Genomic DNA, 27,713 nt, shown 5'->3' on the forward strand with positions numbered 1-27,713 from the left:
CAGAAGGACACATGCTGTATGATTCCACTCATGGAAAGTATCTAAAGTAGTCAAAATCATAGAAACAGAAAGTAGAAAGGTGGTTGTCAGGGGCTGGAGGAGGACGGAAGGAAAATATTATTTAATGAGTATAGAGTTTCAAGTGTGCAATATGAAAATGTTCTCTGTTGCACAACAATGTGAATATACGTAGCAATACTGAAATGTACACTTAAAAATGGTTAAGATGGTAAATTGAATGTTATGTTTTTTACCACAATAAAAAACATAGAAAAAAAATCCAATAATTTTTTTACCCAGCCAAATTGTCTTTCCAGTATAAAGATAACAAACATTTTTGAAGATGCAACATTTTCCCATAAGCCTTTTGGAGAAAAACGATTAGGGGACAAACTTCAGTCAACAGTGCAAAGAATGAATATAGGTCCACACCAACACACACATCAAGAAATTTCAAAATACTTGGGACAAAGAAAAGATCATAAAAGCTTTCAGAGAGAAAAATAAGTTTTATACAAAGGCTCAAGAATTAAAATGTTGTCCACCTACTCCATAGCAAGGCTGGAAACCAAAAGAAGTACATGTCTTCACAGTTTTCAGGGAAAATTACATCTAGTATGGAATCCTATGCCCAGCTGACATTCAAATGTGAATAAACATACTTTTAGACATGCAAGTTGTTAAAAATATTTACTTCATACGTACCCTTTCTCAGGAAGCTATTACAGGTTGTGCTTGATCAAAACAAGGGAGTAAACCAAGAGAGAGAAGAACCTTGGGTCCAAGAAAAGGGATTCAGTGCAAAGGAGACGTGAAAGAAATCTTCGGGGTGGTTGTGCAGGAGACCCCAGGACAATTTCGAGATGTGTGCCTCAGAAGTAGAAGATGCCGGTTTAGATATGGCCTCAGCAACTCTGGGAGAAACTTCTTCCTGAGGATGAAGTTGATTGAACTCCCAGATGAATCATTTTGAAAGGACATTGACATATCTAGGAGAAAGCTGGGCGGCGGGGGGTGGGGGGAGGTTATGTCGTCGTAAGTACAGAGAAAACAAAGCAGATAGGGCAGAAGGACAATTACAAAGTCTAGCAAAGGGAAGCACAGCACTTAGAGTACATTGCAGGGCTCAGTTGAGAGGAACATGTTCTTTCTTTTTTTTAACTTTTTATTTTATATTGGAGTATAGCTGATTAACAATGTTGTGTTAGGGACTTCCCTGGTGGTCCAGTGGTAAGGAATTCGCCTTCCAATGCAGGGGACGTGGGTTCGATCCTTGGTCAGGGAACTAAGATCCCACATGCTGTGGGGCAACTAACCCCGTATGCCACAACTACTGAGCTCTCATGCCTCAACTAGAGCCCACATGCCACAAACTACAGAGCCCATGTGCTCTGGAATCCATGAGCCACAACTACAGAGCCCACGCACCCTGGAGCCTGTGCACCACAACTAGAGAAGAGAAAACCCACAGGCCACAACTAGAGAGAAGCCCGCACACCACAACGAAGAGCCCACGTGCTGCAAAGAAAGATCCCGCATGCCTCAATGAAGACCCTGCATGCCATAACTAAGACCCGTGCCACAACTAAGACCCGATGCAGCCAAAAATAAAAACAAAAACAACAACAAAAAAATAATGTGGTGTTAGTTTCAGGTGTACAGCAAAGTGATTCAGTTATATATATATATGTATCTCTTCTTTTTCAAATTCTTTTCCCATTTAGGTTGTTATATAATATGGAGCAGAGTTCCCTGTGCTCTATAGTAGGTCCTTGTTGGTTATCTATTTTAAATATAGCAGTGTGTACATGTCAATCCCAAACTCCCTAACTATCCCTCCCCGCCCCTGACACTTCCCCCCTGGTAATCATAATTTCGTTCGAGAGGAATATTTTCTTAGATAAAACAAGTAAACTCTGTATGTAGATCTAATGAAAGCTAGGATTTAACAATTTCGGGAGGAAAGAGAGACAGTATGAGTGCTGTGGGCGGGCATTAGGAGCGAAGAGCTAAGGCCCTTCTCACCTAGTGGGAAGTCGGTAATAGGTGATGCCTGAAACCAAAAACTCAAGCAGCCCTGTACACACGTTCTTTAGAGACATGGAGGGAAGTATCAATGAATCGACTAGAAGGTCGAGGGTGGTCACCTCTTTGGAAGAGGAAGTGGGGGACTGATTCTTCAAACTGTGTGCCCAAAACAACTTAATAAAACTAAAAGCGAAATGAAGAAGAACAGTAAGGAACAGCTGCTACAGGATATAGAAGACCAGCCTGAGCAGCATACTAGATTCAGTGAACTAATTGAATCACATCAGGAACCTCAGAGACCTAGAAAAGCTTTCTTACAACAAGGATAAAATTCCAGTGTGAAAACTGCAGCATGCAGCTGAAACAGCGGGCAAATTACCAAAGACAGAAGATTATCAGTCAAAGACAGATGATGGGGACTTCCCTGGTGGTCCAGTGGTAAAGAACCCACCTTCCAATGCTGGGGATGTGGGTTTGATCCCTGGTCAGGGAACTAAGATCCCACATGCCGCGGGGCAGCTAAGCCCAAGTGCCACAACTACTGAGCTTGCGCACCTCAACCAGAGAGCCCACGTGCCTAAGACTACAGAGCCCACACGCTCTGGAACCCGTGCACCATAACTACAGAGCCCACGCGCCCTGGAGCCTGTGTACCACAACTAGAGAAGAGAAAACCCACACGCCACAACTAGAGAGAAGCCTGCATGCCACAGCGAAAGATCCCGCATGCCTCAACAAAGATCCCGCATGCATCGAAGACCCGACGCAGCCAATAAATAAATGAATACATAAATGCATAAATACATAAATAAATAAATAAAAAGACAGATGATGGGTATCTCACAGTGAGCTTGATATTAACCAGAGATGAAAAAGAGAAAGACCATTTCCAGTCCACACTGAATGATAAGGTGTCAGACCAACATGAGCTGGAAAAATAAATAAAAGAGCTAGAACATGACTTTTGTTCACTCCATTTGGCCAAAGCTCTCCTAGGAAATAAATGAGAAGCCAAGCAGCAGAAAATAGAGCTGCTTCATGAACTCTATTGGAAGAAAAAATGACTGTGCAGAAACAGCTGAATCAGGAGAAGAGTGAGTGAGAAGAAATAAAGCAGAAGCTATCAGCTGCAAAGAAAGTAAAGTCTATATTGAGATTCAAGAAAAAGAGGATGAATTACAGAAAGCAGAGAGATCTACGTGACCTTTGTTGTTCTTTGTGGTAAGAAATACCTGACAGCTGGCTGCTGCCCATGATGCAGAAAGCTCCTTCCCCAGCCTGAGACAGAAATTACTACAAGGAAACTCAAAGACCCAAGGCTATGAAGAATCCACTTCCGGGAGACCTGACCCTCAGTCTTCCGAGGTGGGCTGGCTCTTCTGGACATTGGCTGAAATGGGTGTTGTGCCCTGATCCCATGTGCCCACCTGCCATGTCTTCTCTTCCCATAGAAGAGATGGGCCTAGAGATGGCTCTGTGCTGCCTTTACTTAGATAAATGAAGGATCCAACAATTGAGAAATACCCTGTCAAGACATTTGTTTTTCTGTTCTTTTATTTTTCATTTTATTTTATTTTTAAAATTTTTATTGAAATATAGTTGATTTACAATGTTGTGTTAGTTTCAGGTGTATAGCAAAGTGATTCAGTTATACATATATATATATATATATATATATATATATATATATATATATATATATATAAATATATATAAATATTCTTTTTTTACATTCTCTTCCATTATAGGGTACTACAAGATACTGAGTATAGTTCCCTGTGCTATACAGTAGGTCCTTGTTGGTTACCTATTTTATATATTGTAGTGTGTTTTGTCCAGACATTTTAAGCCCTGAATATAAGTGAGGGATTACTGTGCAAGTGTGGTCCCCCTGCCAAAGCCCAAAGGTTGGCCAAGGTCATTTTCTTTAGGTAATACAATCTATCTTGTTCCTCCAAACTCCCTGTCTCTGGTATTTTCCTTACAGGGTCTCATTGCCTCTCTTCTTCTTTCCTTGGGAATGATTTGACTCAGCCTTTGGCAACTCCCACGAACAACCCCTCGATGGAAGAGATGCAATTCTTACCAGTCTCAAGCCCGACATCCTGAGGCAGCCGCTCCTGACAGCCTGTGTGCAGAGAGAAAGCAGAATGTCAGTCCTCGTGGCCCTGACTTGGAGCCCTGGAGGGTAGGAGCCACGTGTGTTCATCAGCGTGGCTCTGAGTGCCTGGCATGGGGCCGAGAAATGACTCTTCAATGAATGGACAGATGAGTCATAGTCACACCACAAGTGTGAGAGGAGGCTCTCTCAGCTTGGCCCATCCTATCTCATCTTTACTGAACGTCTATTTTGCACTTGGCACTGGGCTCAACTGGGAGTGCGGTGGTTCTGAACATCCTTAGGACACCATCCCTGCCATCCAGAAGCTCAAGCTGTGTCTGGTCAGACATCCATGAATACCAGTCATCACCCTACACCACACGGAGTGCTGAGGGAAGCAGTCAGCAGAACTAGAGACACAACATACTTGATCTAAACCTCACAGACAGGGGCTTCCCTGGTGGCGCAGTGGTTAAGAATCCACCTGTCAATGAAGGGGACACGGGTTCGAGCCCTGGTGCGGGAAGATCCCACATGCTGTGGAGCAACTAAGCCTGTGTGTCACAACTACTGAGCCTGCGCTCTAGAGCCTTCGAGCTACAGCTACTGAAGCCCACGCACCTAGAGCCCGTGCTCCGCAACAAGAGAAGCCACCACGATGAGAAGCCCGCGCACCGCAACAAAGAGTAGCCCCTGCTCGCCGCAACTAGAGAAAGACCACGCACAGCAAAGAAGACCCAACACAGCCAAAAATAAATAAATAAACCTCACGGACACCCCCAAAACACAGATATCCCCCATTTCACTCATGGGACTCAACAAAGGAAAGGTGACCTGTTGATCAGTAGCACAGCTGAGAATTCAACCTGGACCTGCCTCCTTTCAAACCTGTCCGCAGCACCTGGCGGCCTCCCCGGTGCCCTGGAAGCACAGAGGCGGGCCTGTGTAGCTGCCAGCAGGTGGGGGAAGGAGGGAGGGGAGGGCGGAGGCCCTGATGTCAAGGAGGAGCCCCACCAATCCCCAGCCTTGCCCCACTGAGCTGTGGGAGGCAGGTACTGGCTTTTTCGTTCATCATATGCTCCCTGCTTCTAACACAGACTTGCTCCAAGGAGGGACCCAGGAAATAGTCGTTCAGTGAAACAGAGAACGAAGCCCTTGGAGAGGATGTCCTTTGACAATGGCTTTGCCAGATTTGTAAGAATTCACAGTGGAAGGAAAGAGGGGCCTTCTCGGGGGTTCCCTGGTAGCCTAGTGGTTAGGATTCAGGGCTTTCACTGTCGTGGCCCGGGTCCAATGCCTGGCCAGGGAACTGAGATCTTGCAAGCCGTGAGACCAAAATAAAAGGGGAGGGGGAGCGATTCTCTAGGGATGCTGCAACTTTAGCAAAGGCAGAGGGAAAAGTGCAAAGGATGTGAGGGGTCAACACATTTGGGTTGAGCAGACCAAGTTGGGAGGTAAGAGGAGAGTAGAGGTGTAGGTAGTGGGTGAATGTGACAGAGAGTCTTTGCCACTCTGTTCTGCTGGACAAAGAATTTTCTTATTCCAATTTTTCTTTAGTGTGTGAGCATTTATATGTTTATGGCAATCTACTCCTCCTAGCATTTGTTGAGTGCCTACAATGTAAAAGGCGGTAGTAATCAGATTGAGATTCCTTTTTAAGGGTCTGAGGCTACAGCTCTTTCAAGGGGAGGCTGGTCCATCTCCGCGCCTCACATACTGCAATGAGGTGGTGGGTGGGAAAGACACAGAGGGCACTGCCTGCCTCTCGCTCCCCACTGTGGCTCTGGCCCCTCACTTCTCCACCCCAGGTAGGAATCTAAGGCTCACCCATGTTCTTTAGCTTTGTCATCCTCTACCCCCTCACCCATGGCACTGACCTCCATGGACATAATCCCTCTCCAGACACCAGGATCTGTCCCATAGGTGCCCCCCACCAGTCCTGCCATCCCTGGGGGATGAACCTGCCAAGTGTTCTGGACTCTCACTCCTCTGGTCCCCAGACTCTACTGACCTCCACTCCCCCACGACTGGCCCTGGTCTTCCTGTGTCCCAGAACCTCTCCACTTCAGAAGCCATGTCCTCCAGCTGCCACCCTCTAGCCACACCCCAGGCCAGCACCAGGCCCTCTGCCCATGTCCCACTGTTCCCTCATTTCATCACGACCCCTCAGCCCTTGCTTTACTCTCCATTCTATCAACCAGGCAGCCGAGCTTCATTTCTATCCCAACCTGCCTAGAAACTGACTTACATCTTTTCTGGAACAAAGTGGTTTTGTAAGTACCCATAAACGGAATACAAAAATAAAGTACAATAAGCTGCACTCTCTGTGGACCCCTCTGGTCCACCCCTGTCTTGTGAATGTTGTTGACTCCTGCTCGCACCTTGCAAAGTCCCAGCACCAAGCTGAGCACACCAAGGATGGGTCACACCATCTTGATGACAGGGGCCAGCACCTCCCCTACGACCTTAGAAATGCTCAGGGACACTTGAGTGGGCCCTGGTCAGCTCTTTCTGGAAAAAAAACCCCAGCAACACTCTTATTTCAAATCTCCCTCCCACTACTCACTCTGCAGAACACCTTGATCTGTGTCATTGAAAAAAGAGAGAAAGATCACCCTCAGCTTCCAGCTCTGCCCACTCCCTGCCTTTCCCTATATCTGAGGACATTTAAGGGACTGCCCAGGGGAAGGGGCCCCCTGACAGCCCCACACTAACCCTTCCAGCCCTGCCCTCTCTGGCCTCCTCCATCAGGGCTTTTGCATTATCAATTACTCTGGTGGTTAAAATACTCCCACAAATTCTTTGACACTGCTCCCTTCCAAATATGGAGACTCATTCTCCTTACTGTGGATGTGGATTTAGTGACTCCCTTCTAACAAATAGAATAAGGTCGGAGTGATGGAGTGTAGCTTCTGAGACTAGTTCATAAAAGGCTCTGTGTGGGGCTTCCCTGGTTGCGCAGTGGTTGGGAGTCTGCCTGCCGGTGCAGGGGACACGGGTTCGAGCCCTGGTCTGGGAGGATCCCACATGCCGCAGAGCAACTCAGCCCGTGAGCCACAACTACTGAGCCTGCGCGTCTGGAGCCTGTGCTCTGCAACAAGAGAGGCCGCGATAGTGAGAGGCCCGTGCACCGTGATGAAGAGTGGACCCCGCTTGCTGCAACTGGAGAGAGCCCTCGCACAGAAACGAAGACCCAACACAGCCATAAAATAAATAAATAAAATTAAAAAAAAAAAAAAAAGGCTCTGTGTCCTCCTCCTTGTTCTGTCTGAGATCGCCCGGCCTGGGGGAACTTGCTGCCGTGTCATGAGGATACTCAAGCAGCCCCAAGGAGGACCCATGTGGTGAGGAACTCAGGTCTCCAGTCAACAGCCAGTGATCTTGAAAGCAGATCTTCCAGCCATGGTCAAGGCTTCAGGTGACCAGAGCTCCAGCCAACGTCCTGACTGCAACCTTGTTATGGGCTGAATTGTGAACCCCTCACCAAGTTCATATGTTGAAAGTCCTAACCCTCAGTACCTCACAATGGAACTGTATTTGAAGATAAAGCCCTTTTAAAGAGGTGGTGATGTTAAACTGAAGCTGTGAGGGTGGGGCGTAATCCAACATGACTGATATCCTTGTAAGAAGAGGAAGAAATACCAGAGCTGTACATGCAGAGGGATGGCCATACGAGGACAAAGTAGCAAGAGGGTAACTGTCTGCAAGCCAAGGAGAGGGGCCTTGGGAAGAACCACCCCTGCCAACATCTTTGGTCTGAGACTTCCAGCTCCAGAATTATGAGAACATAAATATCTATTGTTTAAGCTGCCTAGTCAGTGGCATTTTGTTAGGGCAACCCTAGAAAATAAATATAAACCACGTGAGTGTTCCTGGCCCAGAACCACCCAGATAAGCTGTTCTTGGATTTCAGAAATTGGGTGAGGAAATAAATATTTGTCATTTTAAGCTGCAAAATCTTGGAGTAATTTGTTATGCAGCAGTAGATAACTAATACAATTACCTCTCCCTCTCACATCTTCATTCTTTCTTACTCTTCTGGTTTTCCTCCCTGCATAGAGATGCAAGTTTTGTCTATCTTAAAATGAATTTTCTTGGCCTCATGACTGCCTCCAGCTATTGCCCTCCTCTTGTTTCTATTCCACAGCTGAACTGCCTGAAAGAGTTGCCCCATCATGCTGCCTCCACTATCTCACCCTTCATGCCTTCCCAAGCCTTGGGTCACACACACATACCCACAAATGCTGCACCGACTCCTCCAGGGCCAACATTGCTCAAGTCCATGCCAGGACTTTTTCAGCCATGTCCTGTTCCCTGAGCACGCCCCCTTGGCTTCTGCAGGACTACACTTCCCTGTCATTCCGTTGCTTTTGGGGGTCCCCTCAATCTCCTCCCAGGGCCCTTTCCCTCACCTTGATCTCTTGGTGTCTGAGGGAGATGCTGGTTGTTTTTGTCTGCCTGATGTGCCTTCCCCTATTTTCTTTTGAGGGAAATTCTCCTCCCTTTGTCCAAAATGTTTCTGATGGGAACCATGAATCATGGTACCTCAAAGGTGGCATGCGATCCAAGAAAGGGCTTTCGCTGAGATGTTCTGAATTGGAGCTGGGGATTAGTTTTCTTCTCTAGTTACAAAGTTCTGAAATGTGATTCCAGAACTGCCAGGGGCTATGGTCCTAGTGTCCTGAAAATAGCTGATATGAGAGAAGAAAGTTGGAAGGACAGGAGGGAATGAAACAAAAGACAGAAATCCTCTCTTTGACTTTTTGCACTTTGTTATTTGAGCTAAGTCATCTGTACTCTGTCATTGAAACCAAAGAATTCTCATTGATATGGTGGTCCTCATTCTATTCTCCTTCAGTCTGCCCACTCCCCTTGCACATTCCCACCCTCTCCCAGGGCCACTGACAGAATCAAAGCACTTCTGAGCCTGAAGTCAATGTCTCAAACCCTCATCTCTATCCGGAACTCCAGCTCCACCAAGGCCCTAGTCTCTGGATATCTCCAGCAGATAAGCCATGGGCACAACAAACTCAACATGACCACACATCTCCTCTGTCCCTAAATCTGCTCTTTCCCCTTCATTCTTTATCTCAGTGAATGAAACTAGCAATTGTTGAAGAAAACACTTCAGTCATCCTATGATCCTCATATCTAAATGATCACTAGGATCGGAAGATTTCATCTTTTAAAAGCTTGAGGCTCCCAACTATATGTTGTCTGCAAGAAACTCACTTTAAATATAAAGACACAGATAGATTAAAGATAAAGAGATAAAGAAAAATATACCATGTTAATATTAATCAAAAGAAAGCTGGGGACTTCCCTGGTGGTGCAGTGGATAAGACTCTGCACTCCTAATGCAGGGGGCCTGGATTCAATCCCTGGTCGGGGAACTAGATCCCACATGCATGCCACAACTAAGAGTTTGCGTGCCGCAATTAAGGAGTCCACATGCTGCAACTAAAGAGCCAGTGAGCCGCAACTAAGGAACCCTGGAGCTGCAACTAAGGAGCCCATGTGTGGCAACTAAGGAGCTGGCGAGCCGCAACTAAGATCAGGAGCTGCAGCTAAGGAGCCCACGAGCCACAACTAAGGAGGCCCCCTGCCACAACTAAGACCCAGCACAACCAAATAAATAAATAAATATTAAAAAAAAAAGAAAGCTGGAGTAGCTATACTAATTTTAGGTAGTGCTGACTTCAGGGCAATGAAAATTATGAGGAATATAAAGGGGAATTACATAATAATAAAGGGGCCAATTTCCAAAGAAGACATAACTTTACTTAACATGTATGTGTGTAACAACAGAGCATCAAAATACATGTGGTAAACTGATAAACCTACAAGGAGAAAAAAATAAATCCACTATTATGGTTGGAGGCTTTAACACCCCTTTATCAGTAATGACATATTTGGCAGGCATAAAATCAATAAGTACATAGTTGAAATGCATAGCATTGTTAGTCAACTGGATCTAATTGACACTTGTAGAATACTTCATCTAACAACAGCAGAATATACCTTCTTCTCAAGTTCACATGGAACATTCACCAAGATAGGCCACCTTCTGGGCCATAACACCCCAGAGGAAATTTAAAAAATAAAAATCATACAATGTCTGTTGTCAGACCACAAAAAAATTGAACTAGAAATCAAAATAGCTAGAAAATCCCCAAATATTTGGAGATTAAGAAACATACTTATAAATAACACAAGTCAAAGTCTCAAGAAAATTTTTAAAGTGTTTTCAACTAAATGAAAATGAAGATACAACTTACTAAAAGTTGTGGAATGCAGTGAAAGCAGTGCTTAGAAGGAAATTTATAATACTGAAAGACTATTTAAAAAGATGAGGATCCAAATCAAGATGGTGGAGTAGGAAGACACAGAACTCACCTCCCCCCACGAACATATCAAAAATACATCTACATATGGAACAATTCTTGCAGAAAACTAACTAGAGACTGACAGAAAGACTCCTGTACAACCAAGGCTCTAAGAAAGATACACACAAAATTGGGTAGGAAGGGAAGAGAAGCTGTCAGGTAGGGGTCTGTGCCCCTGGGAGGGGACTCAGAAGAAAAGAGAGATTACATGGGCAGAGACCCTCCCTGGAGAGGGAGCAGTTTGAGCAACATATTGGGTGCTCTAACCCTGGGGTCTGACAAAGGGAAGACAAGCCCCCTTGGCTCATTGGAGGGCAAGTGGGACTAACAGGAGGGAGGTGGAAATCCTGTACCTTGCTTGTGAGGAACACATGAACACCTGTCTGCTCCCGAAGCAGGGTGGAGAGGGCAGATTGAAACCACACAGCTGGCTGACTGGTTTCCCAGGACCACCCCAGAGCGTGCCCTAACCTGAGCTGAGCAAATGCTCCAGCACTGTTTGCCCCACGTCACAGCTCCACACTGGAGTGAGGGCTGCCATGGCCAAGGAAAAAGCTTGGCTATGAGACTCTGTGGCAGCTCAAACACTAAGCAGCTTCTGAGCAGGGAGGGGGCCGTCATTACTGGTGATTGCACAAGTGATACATCAGAGGAACTCCAGATCTTTGACAGTGGCCATATCAACATATTCTGTGCCCAACGTTCATTGAATACCCAGCCCAGCGCCTCTTGCTCCAGCTCTGCTCCCCTCTGGGGCTGAAGGTGCTGGTGCTGGGAGGGGGAAGAGCACACACTTAAAGGGAACTTAGCCAGCTCACACCTGACACTCAGGGCTTCTGTTCCAGCAACTTGAGACGTAACCCCACCCTTGATAAGGCAACGTTGGCCACTGAGGAAAGGGTAAGCCCCACTTCACACCTGGCTCTAGCCCTAGCCCCTCCTTCTCCAGCCCCACCTACTACCAAGAAGACAGCTGGCAACACACCCTGGGGAAAGACATCACTTGTGTTCACATCAAACCCATCTCTCCCAGCAAAGCCACTGGGCACAAGCAAAATGTATAGGGATGCTCCCACATAAGGACACACTTTCAAGACCACCATAGGTAACAATTTCACTTAAATTCATAGAGACAGAGAAAGATAATTAAAATGAGAAGAGAGAAGAATTTGTCTCAATTGAAAGAACAAGAGAAAACCCCTAAAAAAAAAACAACTAATGAAACAGAAATAAATAATTTACTAGATAAAGAATTCAAAGCATTAGTAATAACAATGTTAACTGAATTAAGGAAAAGAATAGATGAACAAGGGAGAATTTTAACAAGGAACTAGAAAATATAAAAAAGAACCAGTCAGAACTGAAGAATACAATAACTCAAATGAAAAGTGTTCTAGAAGGAATGAACAACAGACTAGGTGATACAGGACAACACATAAGTGATCTGGAGGTAGAATAGTGGAAATCACCCAAACAAAACAGTAAAAAGAAAAACAAATTTTTAAAAATGAAAACAGTTTAAGGGATCTTTGGGACAACATCAAGTGTACCAATATTTACAGCATAGGAGTCCCAGAAGAAGAAGAGATAGAGAAGAAAGTAAAAAATGTATTTAATGAAGTTATGGCTGAAAACTTCCCAAGCCTGAAGAAGGAAACAGATATCTGGGTACAGGAAGCACAGAGAGTCCCAAACAAGATGAACACACACAGACCCACACCAAGACATATCATAATTAAAATGGCAAAAGTTAAAGAAAAAAGAGAATTCTAGAGGCAGCAAGAGAAAACCAGAGTTATATACAAGGGAACCCCAATAAGACTCTCAGCTGGTTTTTCTGCAGAAGCTTTACAGACCAAAAGGAAGTGACATGATATATTTAAAATGTTGAAAGGGAAAAACCTGAAATCTAGGATACTCTACCCAGCAAGATTATCATTTAGAATTCAAGGAGAGATAAACAACTTTTCAAACCAGCAAAACCTGAAAGAGTTCATCAGTACTAAAATAACCCTAAAAGAAATGTTAAAGGGTCTTCTCAAAGTGGAAAAGAAAAAGCTATAAGAAGAAGTAAGTATCTATAGGAAAGAAAAAAATCCCACTAGTAAAGGCACATATATAGTAAAGGCTGAGGATCAGCCACTTAAATAAGCTAGTATGAAGGTTAAAAGACAAAAAATTAAAATAAAACTAAGTATAACTAAAAAAATTAAAATAAAACTAAGTATAACTACAATAATCAGTAAAGGTATAAACATGAAGATATAAAATATGACACCAAAAACACAAAGTATGGGGGAAAAGAATAAAAAATGTAGCTCTTTTAGAATGTGTTTGAAATTAACACATTTAATTTTAATTTTAATTTAATTTTAACAGGACTACCTGTTTAAAACAATTAAATATAGTTATAGGTCAACATATATGAACCCCATGGTAATCCCAAATCAAAAACCTACCATAGATACACAGAAACAAGAGAGAAAGAACAGAAACATACCACTAAATGAAATCAGCAAACCACAAGGAAAGAAACTAAAAGAAGAAGAAAAGAACAAGGAAGGATTACCAAAACAACTGGAAGACAAGCAATAAATGGCAATGCTCCAATCAAAAGGCATAAGGTGGCTGATTGGATTAAAAATGAGACATCTATATGCTGCCTGTAAGAGAATCACTTCAGAGCTAAACACACACACAGACTGAAAGTGAGGGGATGGAAAAAGATATTCAAATGTAAATGAAAAGGGCTTCCCTGGTGGTGTTGTGGTAAAGAATCTGCCTGCCAATACAGGGGGCACCGGTTCAAGCCATGGTCCAGTAAGATCCCACATGCCACAGAACAACTAAGCCTGTGCATCACAACTACTGAGCCTGTTCTCTAGAGCCTGTGAGCCACAACTACTGAAGCCCGCGTGCCTAGAGCCTGTGCTCCACAACAAGAGAAGCCACCACAATGAGAAGCCCGTGCACCACAACGAAGAGTAGCCTCCTTTCACTGCAACTAAAGAAAGCACATGTGCAGCAACAAGGAACCAATGGAGTCAAAAATAAATAAATAAATAAATAAATAAATAAATGTATTTTTAAAATGTAAATGACAAGAAAGTGGTGTGGCAACACTCATATCAGGCAAAAGAGACTTTAAAACAGAGTCTATAACAAAAGACAAAGAAGAGCATTATATAATGGTAAAGGGATCAATATCAGGAGAGGATATTACACTCATTAACGTATATGCACCCAATACAGGAGCACCTAAATATAGGTGCAAATATTAACAGACATAAAAAGGAAAAATTGACAACAATACAATAATAGTAGGGGACTTCACAACCTTCCAAGACTGAACCAGGAAGAAATAGAAAATATAAACAGACCAAGCACAAGCACTGAAATTGAAACTGTGATTAAAAATCTTCCAACAAACAAAAGCTCAGGACATGATGGCTTCACAGGCGAATTCTATCAAACATTTAGAGAAGAGCTAACACCTATCCTTCTCAAACTCTTCCAAAATATAGCAGAGGGAAGAACACTCCCAAACTCATTCTACAAGGTCACCATCACCCTGATACCAAAACCAGACAAAGATGCCACCAAAAAAGAAAACTACAGGCCAATATCACTGATGAACATAGATGCAAAAATCCTCGAGAAAATACTAGCAAACACAATGCAACAGCACATTAAAAGGATCAGACAACATGATCAAGTGGGGTTTATCCCAGGAATGCAAGGATTCTTCAGTATATGCAAATCAATCAATGTGATAAACCATATTTACAAACTGAAGGAGAAAAACCATATGATCATCTCAATAGATGCAGAAAAAGCTTTTGACAAAATTCAACACCCATTTATGATAAAAACCCTCCAGAAAGTAGGCATAGAGGGAACTTACCTGAACATAATAAAGGCCATATATGACAAACACACAGCCAACATTGTTCTCAATGGTGAAAACCTTAAACCATTTCCATGAAGATCAGGAACAAGACAAGGTTGCGCACTCTCACCACTATTATTCAACATAGTTTTGGAAGTTTTAGCCATAGCAATCAGAGAAGAAAAAGAAATAAAAGGAATCCAAATGGGAAAAGAAGAAGTAAAACTGTCACTGTTTGCAGATGACATGATACTATACATAGAGAATCCTAAAGATGCTACCAGAAAACTACTAGAGCTAATCAATGAATTTGGTAAAGTAGCAGGGTACAAAATTAATGCACAGAAATCTCTTGCCTTCCTATACACTAATGATGAAAAATCTAAAAGAGAAATTAAGGAAACACTCCCATTTACCATTGCAACAAAAAGAGTAAAATACCTAGGAATAAACCTACCTAAGGAGACAAAAGACCTGTATGCAGAAAACTATAAGACACTGATGAAAGAAATTAAAGGTGATCCAAACAGATGGAGAGATATACCATGTTCTTAGATTGGAAGAATCAACACTGTGAAAATGACTATACTACGCAAAGCAATCTACAGATTCAGTGCAATCCCTATCAAACTACCAATGGCATTTTTCACAGAACTAGAACAAAAAATTTCACAATTTGTATGGAAATACCAAAGACCCCAAATAGCCAAAGCAATCTTGAGAAAGAAAAATGGAGCTGGAGGAATCAGGCTCCCTGACTTCAGACTATACTACAAAGCTACAGTTATCAAGACAATATGGTACTGGCACAAAAGCAGAAATATAGATCAGTGGAACAGCATAGAAAGCCAAGAGATAAACCCACACACATATGGTCACCTTATCTTTGATAAAGGAGGTAAGAATATACAATAGAGAAAAGACGGTCTTTTCAATAAGTGGTACTGGGAAAACTGGACAGCTACATGCAAAAGAATGAAATTAGAACACTCCCTAACACCAAACACAAAAATAAACTCAAAATGGATTAAAGACCTAAATGTAAGGCCAGACGCTATAAAACTCTTAGAGGAAAACATAGGCAGAACACTCCATGACGTAAATCACAGCAAGATCCTTTTTGACCCACCTCCTAAAGAAATGGAAATAAAAACAAAAATAAACAAATGGGACCTAATGAAACTTAAAAGCTTTTGCACAGTAAAGGAAACCATAAACAAGATGAAAAGACAACCCTCAGAATGGGAGAAAATATTTGCAAATGAAGCAACTGACCAAGGGTTAATCTCCAAAATATACAAGCAGCTCATGCAGCTCAATATCAAAAAATCAAACAACCCAATCCAAAAACAGGCAGAAGACCTAAATAGACATTCTCCAAAGAAGATACACAGATTGGCAACAAACACATGAAAGGATGCTCAACATCACTAATCATTAGAGAAATGCAAATCAAAACCACAATGAGGAATCACCTCACACTGGTCAGAATGGCCATTATCAAAAAATCTATAAATAATAAATGCTGGAGAGGGTGTGGAGAAAAAGGAGCCCTCTTGCACTGTTGGTGAGAATGTAAATTGATACAGCCACTATGGAGAACGGTATGGAGGTTTCTCAAAAAACTAAAAATAGAACCACCATACGACCCAGCAATCCCACTACTGGGCATATACCCTGAAAAAACCATACTTCAAAAAGAATCATGTACCACAATGTTCACTGCAGCTCTATTTACAATAGCCAGGACATGGAAGCAACCTAAGTGTCCATCAACAGATGAATGGATAAAGAAGATGTGGCACATATATACAATGGAATATTATTCAGTCATAAAAAGAAATGAAATTGAGTTATTTGTAGTGAGGTGGATGGACCTAGGGACTGTCATATAGAGTGAAGTAAGTCAGAAAGAGAAAAACAAATACCATATGCTAACACATATATATGGAATCGAAAAAAAAAAAAGGTTCTGAAGAACCTAGGGGCAGGACAGGAATAAAGATGCAGACATAGAGAATGGACTTGAGGACACGGGAGGGGGAAGGGTAAGCTGGGACGAAGTGAGAGAGTGGCATGGACATATACACACTACCAAATGTAAAACAGATAGCTAGTGGGAAGCAGCTGCATAGCACAGGGAGATCAGCTCAGTGTTTGTGTCCACCTATGGGGTGGGATAGGGAGGGTGGGAGGGAGATGCAAGATGGAGGAGATATGGGGATGTATGTATACATATAGCTGATTCACTTTGTTATACAGCAGAAACTAACACACTATTGTAAAGCAGTAATACTCCAATAAAGATGTTAAAAAAAGAAAAAAATAGTAGGGGCTTTATACCCCATTTGCATCAATAGACAGATCATAGAGACAGAAAATCAGTAAGGGAACAGTGGTCTTAAATGACACAATAGACCAGTTGGACTGAATACGTATCACAGGACATTCCATCCAAAACCAGCAGAATATACACTCTTTTCAAATGCACATGGTACGTTCTCCAGGATAGATCACATGCTCGGCCACAAAACAAGTCTCAACAAATTTAAGAAGAAAGAAATTATATCAAGCAATTTTTTTTTCCACAATGGTATGAAACTAACAATTCATTACAGGAAGAAAAATGGCAAAAACATGTGGAGACTAAACAACATGCTACTAAAAACCAATGAGTCAATGAAGAAATCAAAGAGGAAATTAGAAGATACCTTAAGACAAATGAAAATGTGAACGGAACTTTCCAAAATCTTTGAGATGCTGCACAGCAGTTCTAAGAAGGATACACAGCAATACAGGCCTATCTCAAGAAACAAGAAAAATCTCAAATAAACAACTTAACATTCCATCTAAAGGAAAAAAAAGAACAAGCAAAGCCCAAAGTCAGCCGAAGAAGGAAATAATAAAAATCAGAAAGGAAATAAATAAAATAGAGACCAAAAAACAATAGAAAAGATCAATGAAACCAAGAGCATGTTCGTTGAAAAGATAAACAAAATTGATAAACCTTTAGCCAGCCTCATCAAGAAGAAAAGAGAGACCCAAATAAACCAAATAAGACACAAATAAATAAAATAATAAATGAAAGAGGAGAAATAAAAACCAATACAACAGAGATGCAAAAATTTGTAAGAGACTGCTACAGACTGTTATATGTCAACAAACTGAATAACTTAGAAGAAATGGACAATATTTTTAGAAACATACAACCTTCCAATAGTAAGTCAGGAAGAAATATACAACGTGAACAAACCAATCATTAGCAGTGAAGCTGATTTGTAATTAAAAAAGAAAAACAAAAACACTTCCTGGCAAGCAAAAGCCCAGGACTAGACAGCTTCACAGGGAAATCTTACCAAACATATAAAGAAGAGCTAATACCTATTCTTCTCAAACTATTCCAAAAATATCAAAGAGGATGGAACACTCCACAAACCATTCTATGAAGCCACCACCATTCCCCTGACACCAAAACTAGACAAAGACACTACAAAAAAAAAAAAATAGTAGCTTACAGGCCAATATTTCTGATGCATATAGATGCAAAAGTCCTCAAAAAAATAACAAATTTAATTCAACAATATATAAAAAGAATCATACACCATGATCAAGTGGGATTTATTCCAGGGGTGCAAGGATGGTTCAATTTTTACAAATTGATCAATGTGATATGCCACATTAACAAAAGGAAGGATAAAAAAGCACATGATCATCTCAATAGATGCAGAAAAAGCATTTCACAAAATTCAACACCCATACATGATAAAAACTTTCATCAAAATTGTTATAGAGGGAATATCTCAACATAATAAAGTCCATTTATGACAAGCCCACAACTAATATCATATTCAACAGTGAAGACCTGAAAGCTTTTCCTCTAAAATCAGGAACAAGACAAGGATGCCCACTCTTGCCACTTCTATTTAACACAGTATTGGAAGTCCTAGACTCAGCAATCACACAAGAAAAAGAAGTAAAAGGCATTCAAATTGGAAGGGAAGAGGTAAAACTGCCATTATTTGCAGGTGAGATGATACTATATATAGAAAACCCTAGAGCCTCCACCAAAACACGATTAGAACTAATAAGTGAATTCAGTAAAGTTGCAGGATACAGTATTAATGCACAGAAATCTGTTGTTTTTCCATACAATAATAATGAACTATAAGAAAGAGAAATTAAGGAAAAAATCCTATTTACAAACACATCAAAAAGAATAAAATAACTAGGAGTAGACTTAACCAAGAAGGTGAAAAACCTGTACTCTGAAAACAATGAAACATTGATGAAGGAATTTGAAAATGATACAAAGAAGTGGGAAGATATCCTGTGTTCTTGGATTGGAAGAATAATATTGTTAAAATGTCCATACTACCAAAAGCAATATACAGACTTAATGTAATCCCTGTCAAAATACCCATGACATTTTTCACAGAACTAGGAAAAATAATTCTAAATTTTTTATGGACCCGCAGAAGACCCCAAATTGCCGAAACTATCTTGAGAAAGAACAAAGCTAGAGGCATCATGCTCCCTGACTTCAGGTTATATTACAAAGCTACAGTAATCAAAACAGCATGGTATTGGCACAAAAACAGACATATCAATCAAAGGAACAGAATAGAGAGCCCAGAAATAAACCCACACACCTATGGACAATTAGTCTTTGACAAAGGAGGCAAGAATATATAATGGAGAAAATACAGTCTCTTCAATAAGTTCTGCTGGAAAAACTGGACAGCTGCATGTAAAAGAATGAGATTCAAACATTTCCTCACACCATATACAAAATAAACTCAAAATGGTTTAAAGACTAAATGTGAGACCTGAAACTGTAAAACTCCTACAAGAGAAAATAGGCAGAACACTCTGACATAAATTGTGGCAATAATTTTTGGAGCTGTCTCCTAAGGCAAATGAAATGAAAGCAAAAATAAACAAATGGGTCCTAATTAAACCTAAAAGCTTTTTCACAGCATGGAAAGCATCAACAAAATGAAAAGACAACCTACTAAATGGGAGAATATACTTGCAAATTATATGACTGATAAGGGGTTAATATCCAAAATGTGTAAACAGTTCATACAACTCAATATCAAAAACAAAACAAAAACCAAAGAATCCAATTTAAAAATGGGCAGAAAACCTGAATATACGTTTATCCAAAGAAGATATACAGATGGCCAACAGGCCTATGAATAAATGCTTGGGGACTTCCCTGGTGGTGAAGTGGATAAGACTCCACACTCCCAATGCAGGGGGCCTGGGTTTGATACCCGGTCAGGAAACTAGATCCCATATGCATGCCACAACTATGAGTTTGCATGCCACAGCTAAGGAGCCCATAAGCCACAACTAAGGAGCCCATGTGCTGCAACTAAGGAGCCAGCACAACCAAATAAATAAATAAATATAAAAAAAAGAAAAAATGCTCAACATAACTAATTATCAGAGATATGCCAATCAAAAACACAATGAGAAACTTCACACCTGTCAAAATGGCTATCATCATCCTCAAAAAACCTAAAAATAGAACTACCATATGATCCAGCATTTGCACTCCTGGGTATATATCCAGAAAAAACCAGAAACACTAATTTGAAAAGATACATGTGCCTCAGTGCTCACAGCAGCACTGTTTACAATAGCCAAGATATGGAAGTTACCCAAGTGTCCATCAACAGACAAATGGATAAAGAAGATGCGGTACATAAATATACAATGGACTATTACTTGGCCATAAAATAAGAATGAAATTCTGCCCTTTGCAGCAATGTGGATGGTCCTAGAGAATATTATGTTTAGTGAAATAAGTCAAATAGAGAAAGACAAATACTGTATGATATCACTTATATGTGGAATCTAAAAAATAATACAAATGAGGGGCTTCCTTGGCGGTCCAGTGGTTAAGACTCTGAGCTTCCACTGCAGGGGGCATGGGTTCGATCCCTGGTTGGGGAACCGAGATCCCACATGCTGCACGGTGCAGCCAAAAAAAAAAAAAAAAAACAAACCAAATGAATGTATATAGCAAAACACAAACAGACTCACAGATATAGAAAACTAATGGTTTCCAAGAGGGAAAGGGAAGAGGGAGGGGCAAGTTAGGGGTATAGGGTTAAGAGACACAAACTAAGCAACACAGATATATTGTATCGCACAGGGAAATATAGCCATTATCTTGTAATAACTTTTAATGGAGTATAATCTGTAAAAATACTGAGTCACTATGCTGTACACCTGAAACGAATATAATACGTAAATCCACTATATATCAGTAAATTTTTTTAATTCAAAAATAAAAGATATAAAATTAATGATCTAAGCTTCCACCTTAGAGAAAGAGGATCAATATAATCCTAAAGCAATAAGAAAAATAAATGAATATTAAAAATTAGAGCAGAAATCATGAAATTGAAAACAGGAAATAAACAGAGAAAATCAATGAAACCAAAATCTGGTTCTTAGAAAACATCAATTAGACTGATAAACCTCTAGCCAGGCTAACCAAGAAAAAAAGAGAGAAGACACAATTTCTAATATGGAAATGAAAGAGGGACACCCCATTGATAACTGATCTGATCCCAGGGACATTAAAAGGATAATAAAGCAATATTATGAACAACTCTAGCCCTATGAATTTGGTAACTTAGATGAAGTGGACCAATTCCCTGAAAGATGCAATCTACTGAAACTCTCATAAAAAGAAATAGACTATCTACATAGGTCTATACCTAGGTATTCCTATACCTAGAAAAATTGAATTAATAATTAAGAACTTTTCAAAAAAGAACGTGCCAGGCTCAGATGGTTTCATTGATAGTCTACCAAACATTTAAGGAAAAAAATGATACCAATTCTCTACAATATCTTCCAAGAAATAGAAGCAGAGAGACCACTTCCTAACTCATTCAATGAGGCCAGCATCACCGTAATACCAAAACCAGATAACAGACATTAAAAGAAAGGAAAAACTTGAAGGTTTCTCCCCTCCTGCCCATCCCTTAGTCCCCTATCATCCTTCACTTGGTAGAATGGAAGCCTCCCAGGTGGACTTGCTTCTTCCGTTCTCTCCAAAAATCATTCTTCATTTAACCAACGAAGTAATCTTTAAAAGATGGAAAAAATCAATCATGTCATGCCTCTCCACAGCTAAGAGTGTGCTGTATCTTTATAGCGTTCAAGGTCCTTCAGGATCCTAACCTGCCCACCTTTTCAGCTTGCCCTGTATCTCACCTCTTCCCCCAGGATGTGCTGAATTTCATGCGGTTCCTGAAATACCCCATATTCTCTCTCACCTCAGTGTCTCTGAACTTGATCTGAAATGAGTTAGGAACACATACACATGCACACATGTACTCACACACAGGCACACACGTCTCACATGCAGCAGCTCTTGCTACGTCATCCCTTACTTCTGTTTTTTTCTTATGTCACTTACTTCTGTTTCTCCCACATTTGTGAGAAACTTAGGAGCAGAACTGTGCCTTACTCATCCCAGAAGGAGTTCACCATATGATTGCTGAATGAATGGATGGATGGGTGGGTGGATAGGTGGATGGATGAATGGCTCCTGGGGGATGGAAGCAGCCCTGCCCACATCCCAGGAAGGCAGGTAAGGGGTTGCTCCTGAGGGGAAGCCCAGGGGTATTGGCAAGTTCCTGCCCCTTTGAGGTGAGATGCTTCTTCTTAGCTCAGACCCTCTTGTCCAGCTCTGAGGCAGGTCACTATGGCTGAGCCCATGGTGGTCAGTATCCTGCATTGGCCCCAGGGTCTACCTAATCTTAAGAATCAGAATGGGGATGACTATCACCCGAGGGGAGAAGGGTAAGCTGCTGGTTCCCAAAGACGTCCTCAGAGCTGCTGGAGGTCTAAAACCACACCACTAACATGCATTTCTGGGTCATCATTGAACATCAGTGTTGGGGAAGTGGGCAAGAAAATGCTGAAAGGTGAATGAGAAAGTGGACCTGGGGAGAAAATCAAAGGTTGCAGGGACCAGGAGGGACCAGAGTGGGCCGGGGGTTGTGTGCCAGGTGGTGGGTGGGGCACAGATCAGCAGACTGGGGTCTAAGAGGCAAAACCAAATTGAGACTCTAGTCTATGGGCTGCCAAGCCAAAAGGAGCCCCTATCCTAGAGGGCTGACAAAGCATTGCCCAAGTCAGGGATGCGAGCATCTTTGGGTCGAAAGGGTGTCTGGGGTTGGGTGAGAGGTTGAGAGGCTTGGAAGGTACATACGCTATGCCACCAGCTAACTGCCTATTCCCCACCCTCCCAGAGCTCAAGGTCCCTAGTGTAGAATCCAGCACTGCCAGGAAAACAAAGCCTGCACGGGCTGGCAAAGGTGGGAAGGGCCAATGCTCTGTGGAAATCAGCATCATCCAGCAGCTGACAGGGATCCGGGCTGGCCCACCCACTCCAGACAGTGAAGAAGGTCAAATATCGGCAGTTTCACGGGGTTCCATCTAATACATGTTGATATATGAGTATGTAATAAACACAAGCTATAAGATATATTTTTTGGAGATCCATCTTTTTTAGAGGTAACTGTATTAAACCATTGACAGTGGTTTCTTCTGGAGAAGGGAATTGGGATGGGGAGCAGAGGGAGATGAGCCTTTCCACATCCAGAGATTGCTTTTATTATTAATTTTACTGTTCACAGGATTGTCCAGGGGCCTGAAATCCCACCTCATCCCCACAGTGATGACTACCTGAAAAGATCAGCCACCAAGCTCAGTGACAGGGCGGTATGGAAGAGCTCACGGCAGTCACAACTGCACTGAGCTGGGAGCTCTCAGTGTGGAGGGGTTCAGCTGTGCATACAGGAAAGGGCCTGGGAATCCAGAGTCTAAGCCCCTCTGTGGGCCCTGATCCACCCAGGGACAGCTCAGCCCCTCTCTGCAGCCCAGGGCCCCAGAGGGCCTGAAGAAAGACACACCCTCTGTTGAAAGCAAGTCCCACCCCACCCAGGACTGCCCGGCATTCGGGATGACGTCCAGGGGTGGCACTTCCAGGAATACACGTGACTGGCCGCCCAGAAGGTGTAGAGAGGTGCCCCAGCCCAGAGACGTGATGCTCCTGGGTCCTTGCCAGGGCTCCTTCCCTTCTGCCCAGGTCACCCAGGGTGAGGATGTGAAGGTACAGTCCTGTGTCCCGTCTTCCCTTAGAGGGCACAGGGCCTGGCCACCCTCACTGCCAAAACCTTGCAGTGTGAGACAATGAGAGACCCCGTTTCCCCAGAGCCAGGCTCCTGGCCCCTGCAGGGGAAGTCAGAGATGGCAGGGTGGCCCCAGTGAAGGGGCCCTCACAGGGGAATCTCTCCTCCTAGCAGGGCTCTGCTCCCACTCCTGAGACGCAGTGCACTTGTGGGGAACTCAGCAAGGCTGCCGGTCCCCCGCAAAGTCATACAGCGAGTGAATTAAACTAGATTTATCCAGTCCCCTCTCACACCTGGGTTCAAGTGCTTTCTGGCTCCCTGCAGGTACAGGTGAAGTCCCTGCCTCTCCAAACTCATCTCCAGGCCAGTCTTCCAGACTTGGCTTGAGTCCCCTTGCAGCCTCCTTGACGCTGTCCTCAGTCACCCTAGCTAGTATCTCTCTCTCTCATGTCCCAGAAGACCCTAGCCAGCCCTTGGGAAGGATGTTCACCACCCTGCACTGAAACCCATGGTTTACACCTGTCCAGAGAACATTGTTTTCCTCAAGCTTTGCCTTGGCGGGGTGCTGTTAGCCTGCCTGGAGAGAGCTTGGCAGGGACGGCCCTTGAGAAGCCCTCCTGAATTTACCGTTTATGTCAATAGAATTTCCTCTCTTGGTACCCCCTTCGTGGTATCCTATCAGGAAAGATGGGCTTCTTCTCAGAAACGGGCTTGTTCTTAACTCAAGGACGTTATTAATCTAGTCACTGCTTCTATTTTATTTTTGCATTATCCGCCAGGAAGCTCAGAATACATTTGGTAGCTCTGTCTAGCAAATAGACTGGAGCTTCGTTTGCAAACCTTTCTCCAGCTGCATTGTATTTACCTTAATTTTCCTTCATCTTGGTTTCTCATTTATTGTATTCATATTTCTGATTCTGTTGTATTGCACGTATCTCTGTAAGCTGTCTCAAGTGACTCTCTTCTGTTTACTTTTGAATAAGGCAGGTGATGGATGAGAGAGAGGTTGATAGATACATCCACATGTGCATGCCAGTCTCCCACTGTGCTATGGCCCCTTTCTGTACCCTCAGCACTCCGTCCCTAGCCCCCAAAACAGAGTAGGGGCCCCTACTACACTGTGCTGAAAGTTTTCCAATGGTAGTCCATTCGTTTAATCTGTACAATAATGCTGCAAGGTAAGTGATGTCGTTGCATTTGACCGATGAAGAAACCGAGGCTTCAGGTCCCATGCTTGGTAGGTGGTTGAGTCAGGATTTGAACCCACGCTTGTCTGGCTCTGCTTGTTTATTCCACTTTACCTCTTTCCCGAGTCTGACGTGCTCCACTCTCTAGGGCTGCACTGTCTAATATGGTAGCCACTAGCCACAAGTGGCTATTGAAATTTAAATTAATCTTAGTTAAAATTAACAATTCAGTCCCTCAGGTACACTGGCCACACTCCCTGGGCTCCGTGGCCACATGTGGCCAGTGGCTGCTGTATCAGACAGTGCAGGAGAGAATGCTGCTCTCAGTGTGGAAAGAGCATTTCCCACGGCCTCCCTACACCTGCGCTGGGTTCCTGCCAGGAGCCAGCAGTGCCCGAGCTGGACTCGTACTTTCTTTCCTCTGCATCTTTACTTTTTTTTTTCCGGCCGTGCCGCACAGCTTGTGGGATCTTCGTTCCCTGACCAGGGATCGAACCCGTGTCCCCTGCAGTGGAAGTGTGGAGTCCTCACCACTGGACGGCCAGGGAAGTCCCTCCTCTGCATCTTTAGGATGGCCCTTCCTCAGCCGGGGCATCCCCTGCCCTCCACCGTCACCATCAAGCCATCCTTGCCTTCACAGTCCACTCCGGTCCCTCCCCCTTCCTCACCTGTCCTCAGCCCCAGCGATCTCCACCTCTGACTTCCTGCTGCTGTGAGGCCTGTACCCCCGGATGGGTGACTTTTCCTTTGCACGGTCTCACCTCACCAGCCTGGCAGAGCAGGAACGTGATACAGGCTGCTTGATTACTTGAGGAGGAAGACAAGACAGTCTAACATGGCAGTGGACTAGAAAACGTGACTTCGTTCCGACCTCTCTTTCTGCCACTCACGACTCCACTCCTCTATACATCTGCCCAAGGCCTACTCTCCACCAGGTCCTGGGTGGGTGCAGGGGCCAGAGGAACCAGGAGGTCCGGTCTGTGGCCTCAAGGTGCACATATCCAGTAGCCCTGGGCAAAGGATTTTACCATCCTTCATCTCAATGTCCTCTCTTGTGAAAATGACCTATAATTCCTGCTGTTCCTCCCTGGGGGGCTTTGTCGTGGAGACTAAGGATGTGCAAGCAAGTTCCTTCATAAGACATGAGAAGCACCAAGTTACCCGAATGCATCTGGGAAAGTGGGAAACGTTTGCCCCTGCTGTGTCACCCCTCCGCAGAGCTGTGGCCCACTCCCCACCGAAGGCCTGGCCATGCTGAAGCGTGGGTGCAGCAGGGCCCACGACACACACGCACAGCTCCCCTGGGTAGAGGCCACAAGGGCTAGCTGCTCAGCTCCCGGAGGGTCCAGGGTAGGGGCGGTGATACTGAGCTGAGTGCTTTTCTTCTTTTTTTTGGCCGGCATGTGAGATCTTAGTTCCCCGACCAGGGATCGAACCGGCGCCCCCTGCAGTGGAAGCGCGGAGTCTTCACCACTGGACCACCAGGCAAGTCCCTGAGCTGAGTGCTTCTGAACAAAGATTCATTGTGTGTGGGGGGGGAGGTGTGCTCCGCACGCAGAGCTTTGGTTTTCTTCAAAATAAAATCCTGAATGGAGTTCAGGGGTTTTATGGGTTGGAACAAAATTCAAGTCCAGAGTTACAGAGTGGAGGCTGAGGGGGAGGCCTGGTTGTAGGGTCAGGAGGCTTAGGATGGGGTCGCCCCCTGCCCGCGGCCAGCCCCTCCCCCGAGGGAGTCCATGTCAGATTCCCTCCTCTGGGAGGTGGGGACGGGTGCCCACCGCGCTGACCGCTCGAGGGAGGAGCCCAGGCTGGTGGCCCTCCTCTGCCCACAGCACAGCACCCCTCCCAGGGAAGGCCTTGAGGCCTGGCAGGCAGGGTCCTGCCTTACCTGGGGACCCAGGCCGCTCAGAGGCGACTAACACACCTGTCTACAATTGTCCAAGAGGGTAGGTGGTGGCTCAGCGGAGCCCGGGCCTCAGAGTCGAGTCCCCCTTTGCTTCTTCGCGTGGGCACTTCAACTCCCACGGCCCTCAGTCTCCTTGTCGGGAAAACACCAGCGTGCAGTGACATGGCACATATGCCACGGCTGACGTTGCCGGGTGCCCGGTCCTTGGCGCCGAGGCTGTCCTTCACGCCCCACAAGGCTCCCCCCCTGCCCCGAGGCCCTCCTGCTGGAAAAAGGCAGCCCCGGCACCTGTCATCCCCCTCCGCTCCCGAGTCTGCCTTCCTAGAGCAGAAGCCTGGGACACCTCCTGTTCCTCCTTCCCCTGCTCAGCGCCCCCAGGGGCCCTGCAGCTGCCGGGATGGACCTCTGCACTGGGGCTCTGGTTTCCAGGCTGCCGCAGGGGCTCTCCAGCTCACTCCTGGTCATGTGGACAAGGTTTTTCCCACATTGTTCCCTAGAGGGCTTCCCCAGGTCTGTGTCTCCCAACCCACCTCCTGCCCAGAGACCCTCCTCCCGGGAGGCGCTTCCCCTCCCATGCCCCCAGCTGGCAGAATGCAGGCCCGGGGCACCTGGCACACAGAGAGGGCCCCAAGAGCTCTCTTACCTTGTCGGGGTGGGGCTCTTGTTGACCACCTTCCCCTCTGCCCTCAGCACTCTGAAAGAGCTGGACAAGGAGGCAGTGCCAGGGCTCTGGGCGCGTTGGAGAGCGTGGCGGAAGGGCCCCAAGAGGAAACGGCAGAGTCCTCCGGGCCCACGTAATTTATTACAGGACTTTGTCCTTGGGCTCCAGGCACACCCACTCCCACACGGCTCCTGCAGCCCCAGCTAGCAGAGCTTCCCGGCGGTCCGATCTTTAACCCCAGCCTCTGCAGCAGAGAGTCCCCAAGGGCCATTAGAGCCCAATGCCACACACCTGTTGCTGGCCACCAGCCAAATCCCACGGTGACCGTCCATCCAGGGAGCTGAGCATCTTTCCGGGCATCAAGGGGACTCCAAGGCAGCCCATGCGGGGGCTC

The 27,713-nt window shown here is 44.3% G+C and overlaps 1 protein-coding gene across 1 annotated transcript in view; it reads right to left on the reverse strand.

Moving 5' to 3' along the window:
* The window catches only part of MYO7B (myosin VIIB), a 102,130-nt gene extending 74,746 nt beyond the window's left edge, over positions 1-27,384 (reverse strand). The window contains exons 1-2 of the mRNA XM_007182855.2: positions 27,302-27,384; positions 4,115-4,156 (exon numbers count right to left, since the gene is read on the reverse strand). Of these exons, the coding sequence (XP_007182917.2) occupies positions 4,115-4,132 (18 nt within the window). The 5' untranslated portion in view covers positions 4,133-4,156; positions 27,302-27,384. The remainder of the gene's footprint in view (positions 1-4,114; positions 4,157-27,301) is intronic.
* Between the last annotated feature and the right edge of the window lie 329 nt (positions 27,385-27,713).

Source organism: Balaenoptera acutorostrata, chromosome 8, assembly GCF_949987535.1.
Source record: "Balaenoptera acutorostrata chromosome 8, mBalAcu1.1, whole genome shotgun sequence".
Lineage (NCBI taxonomy): Eukaryota > Metazoa > Chordata > Mammalia > Artiodactyla > Balaenopteridae > Balaenoptera > Balaenoptera acutorostrata.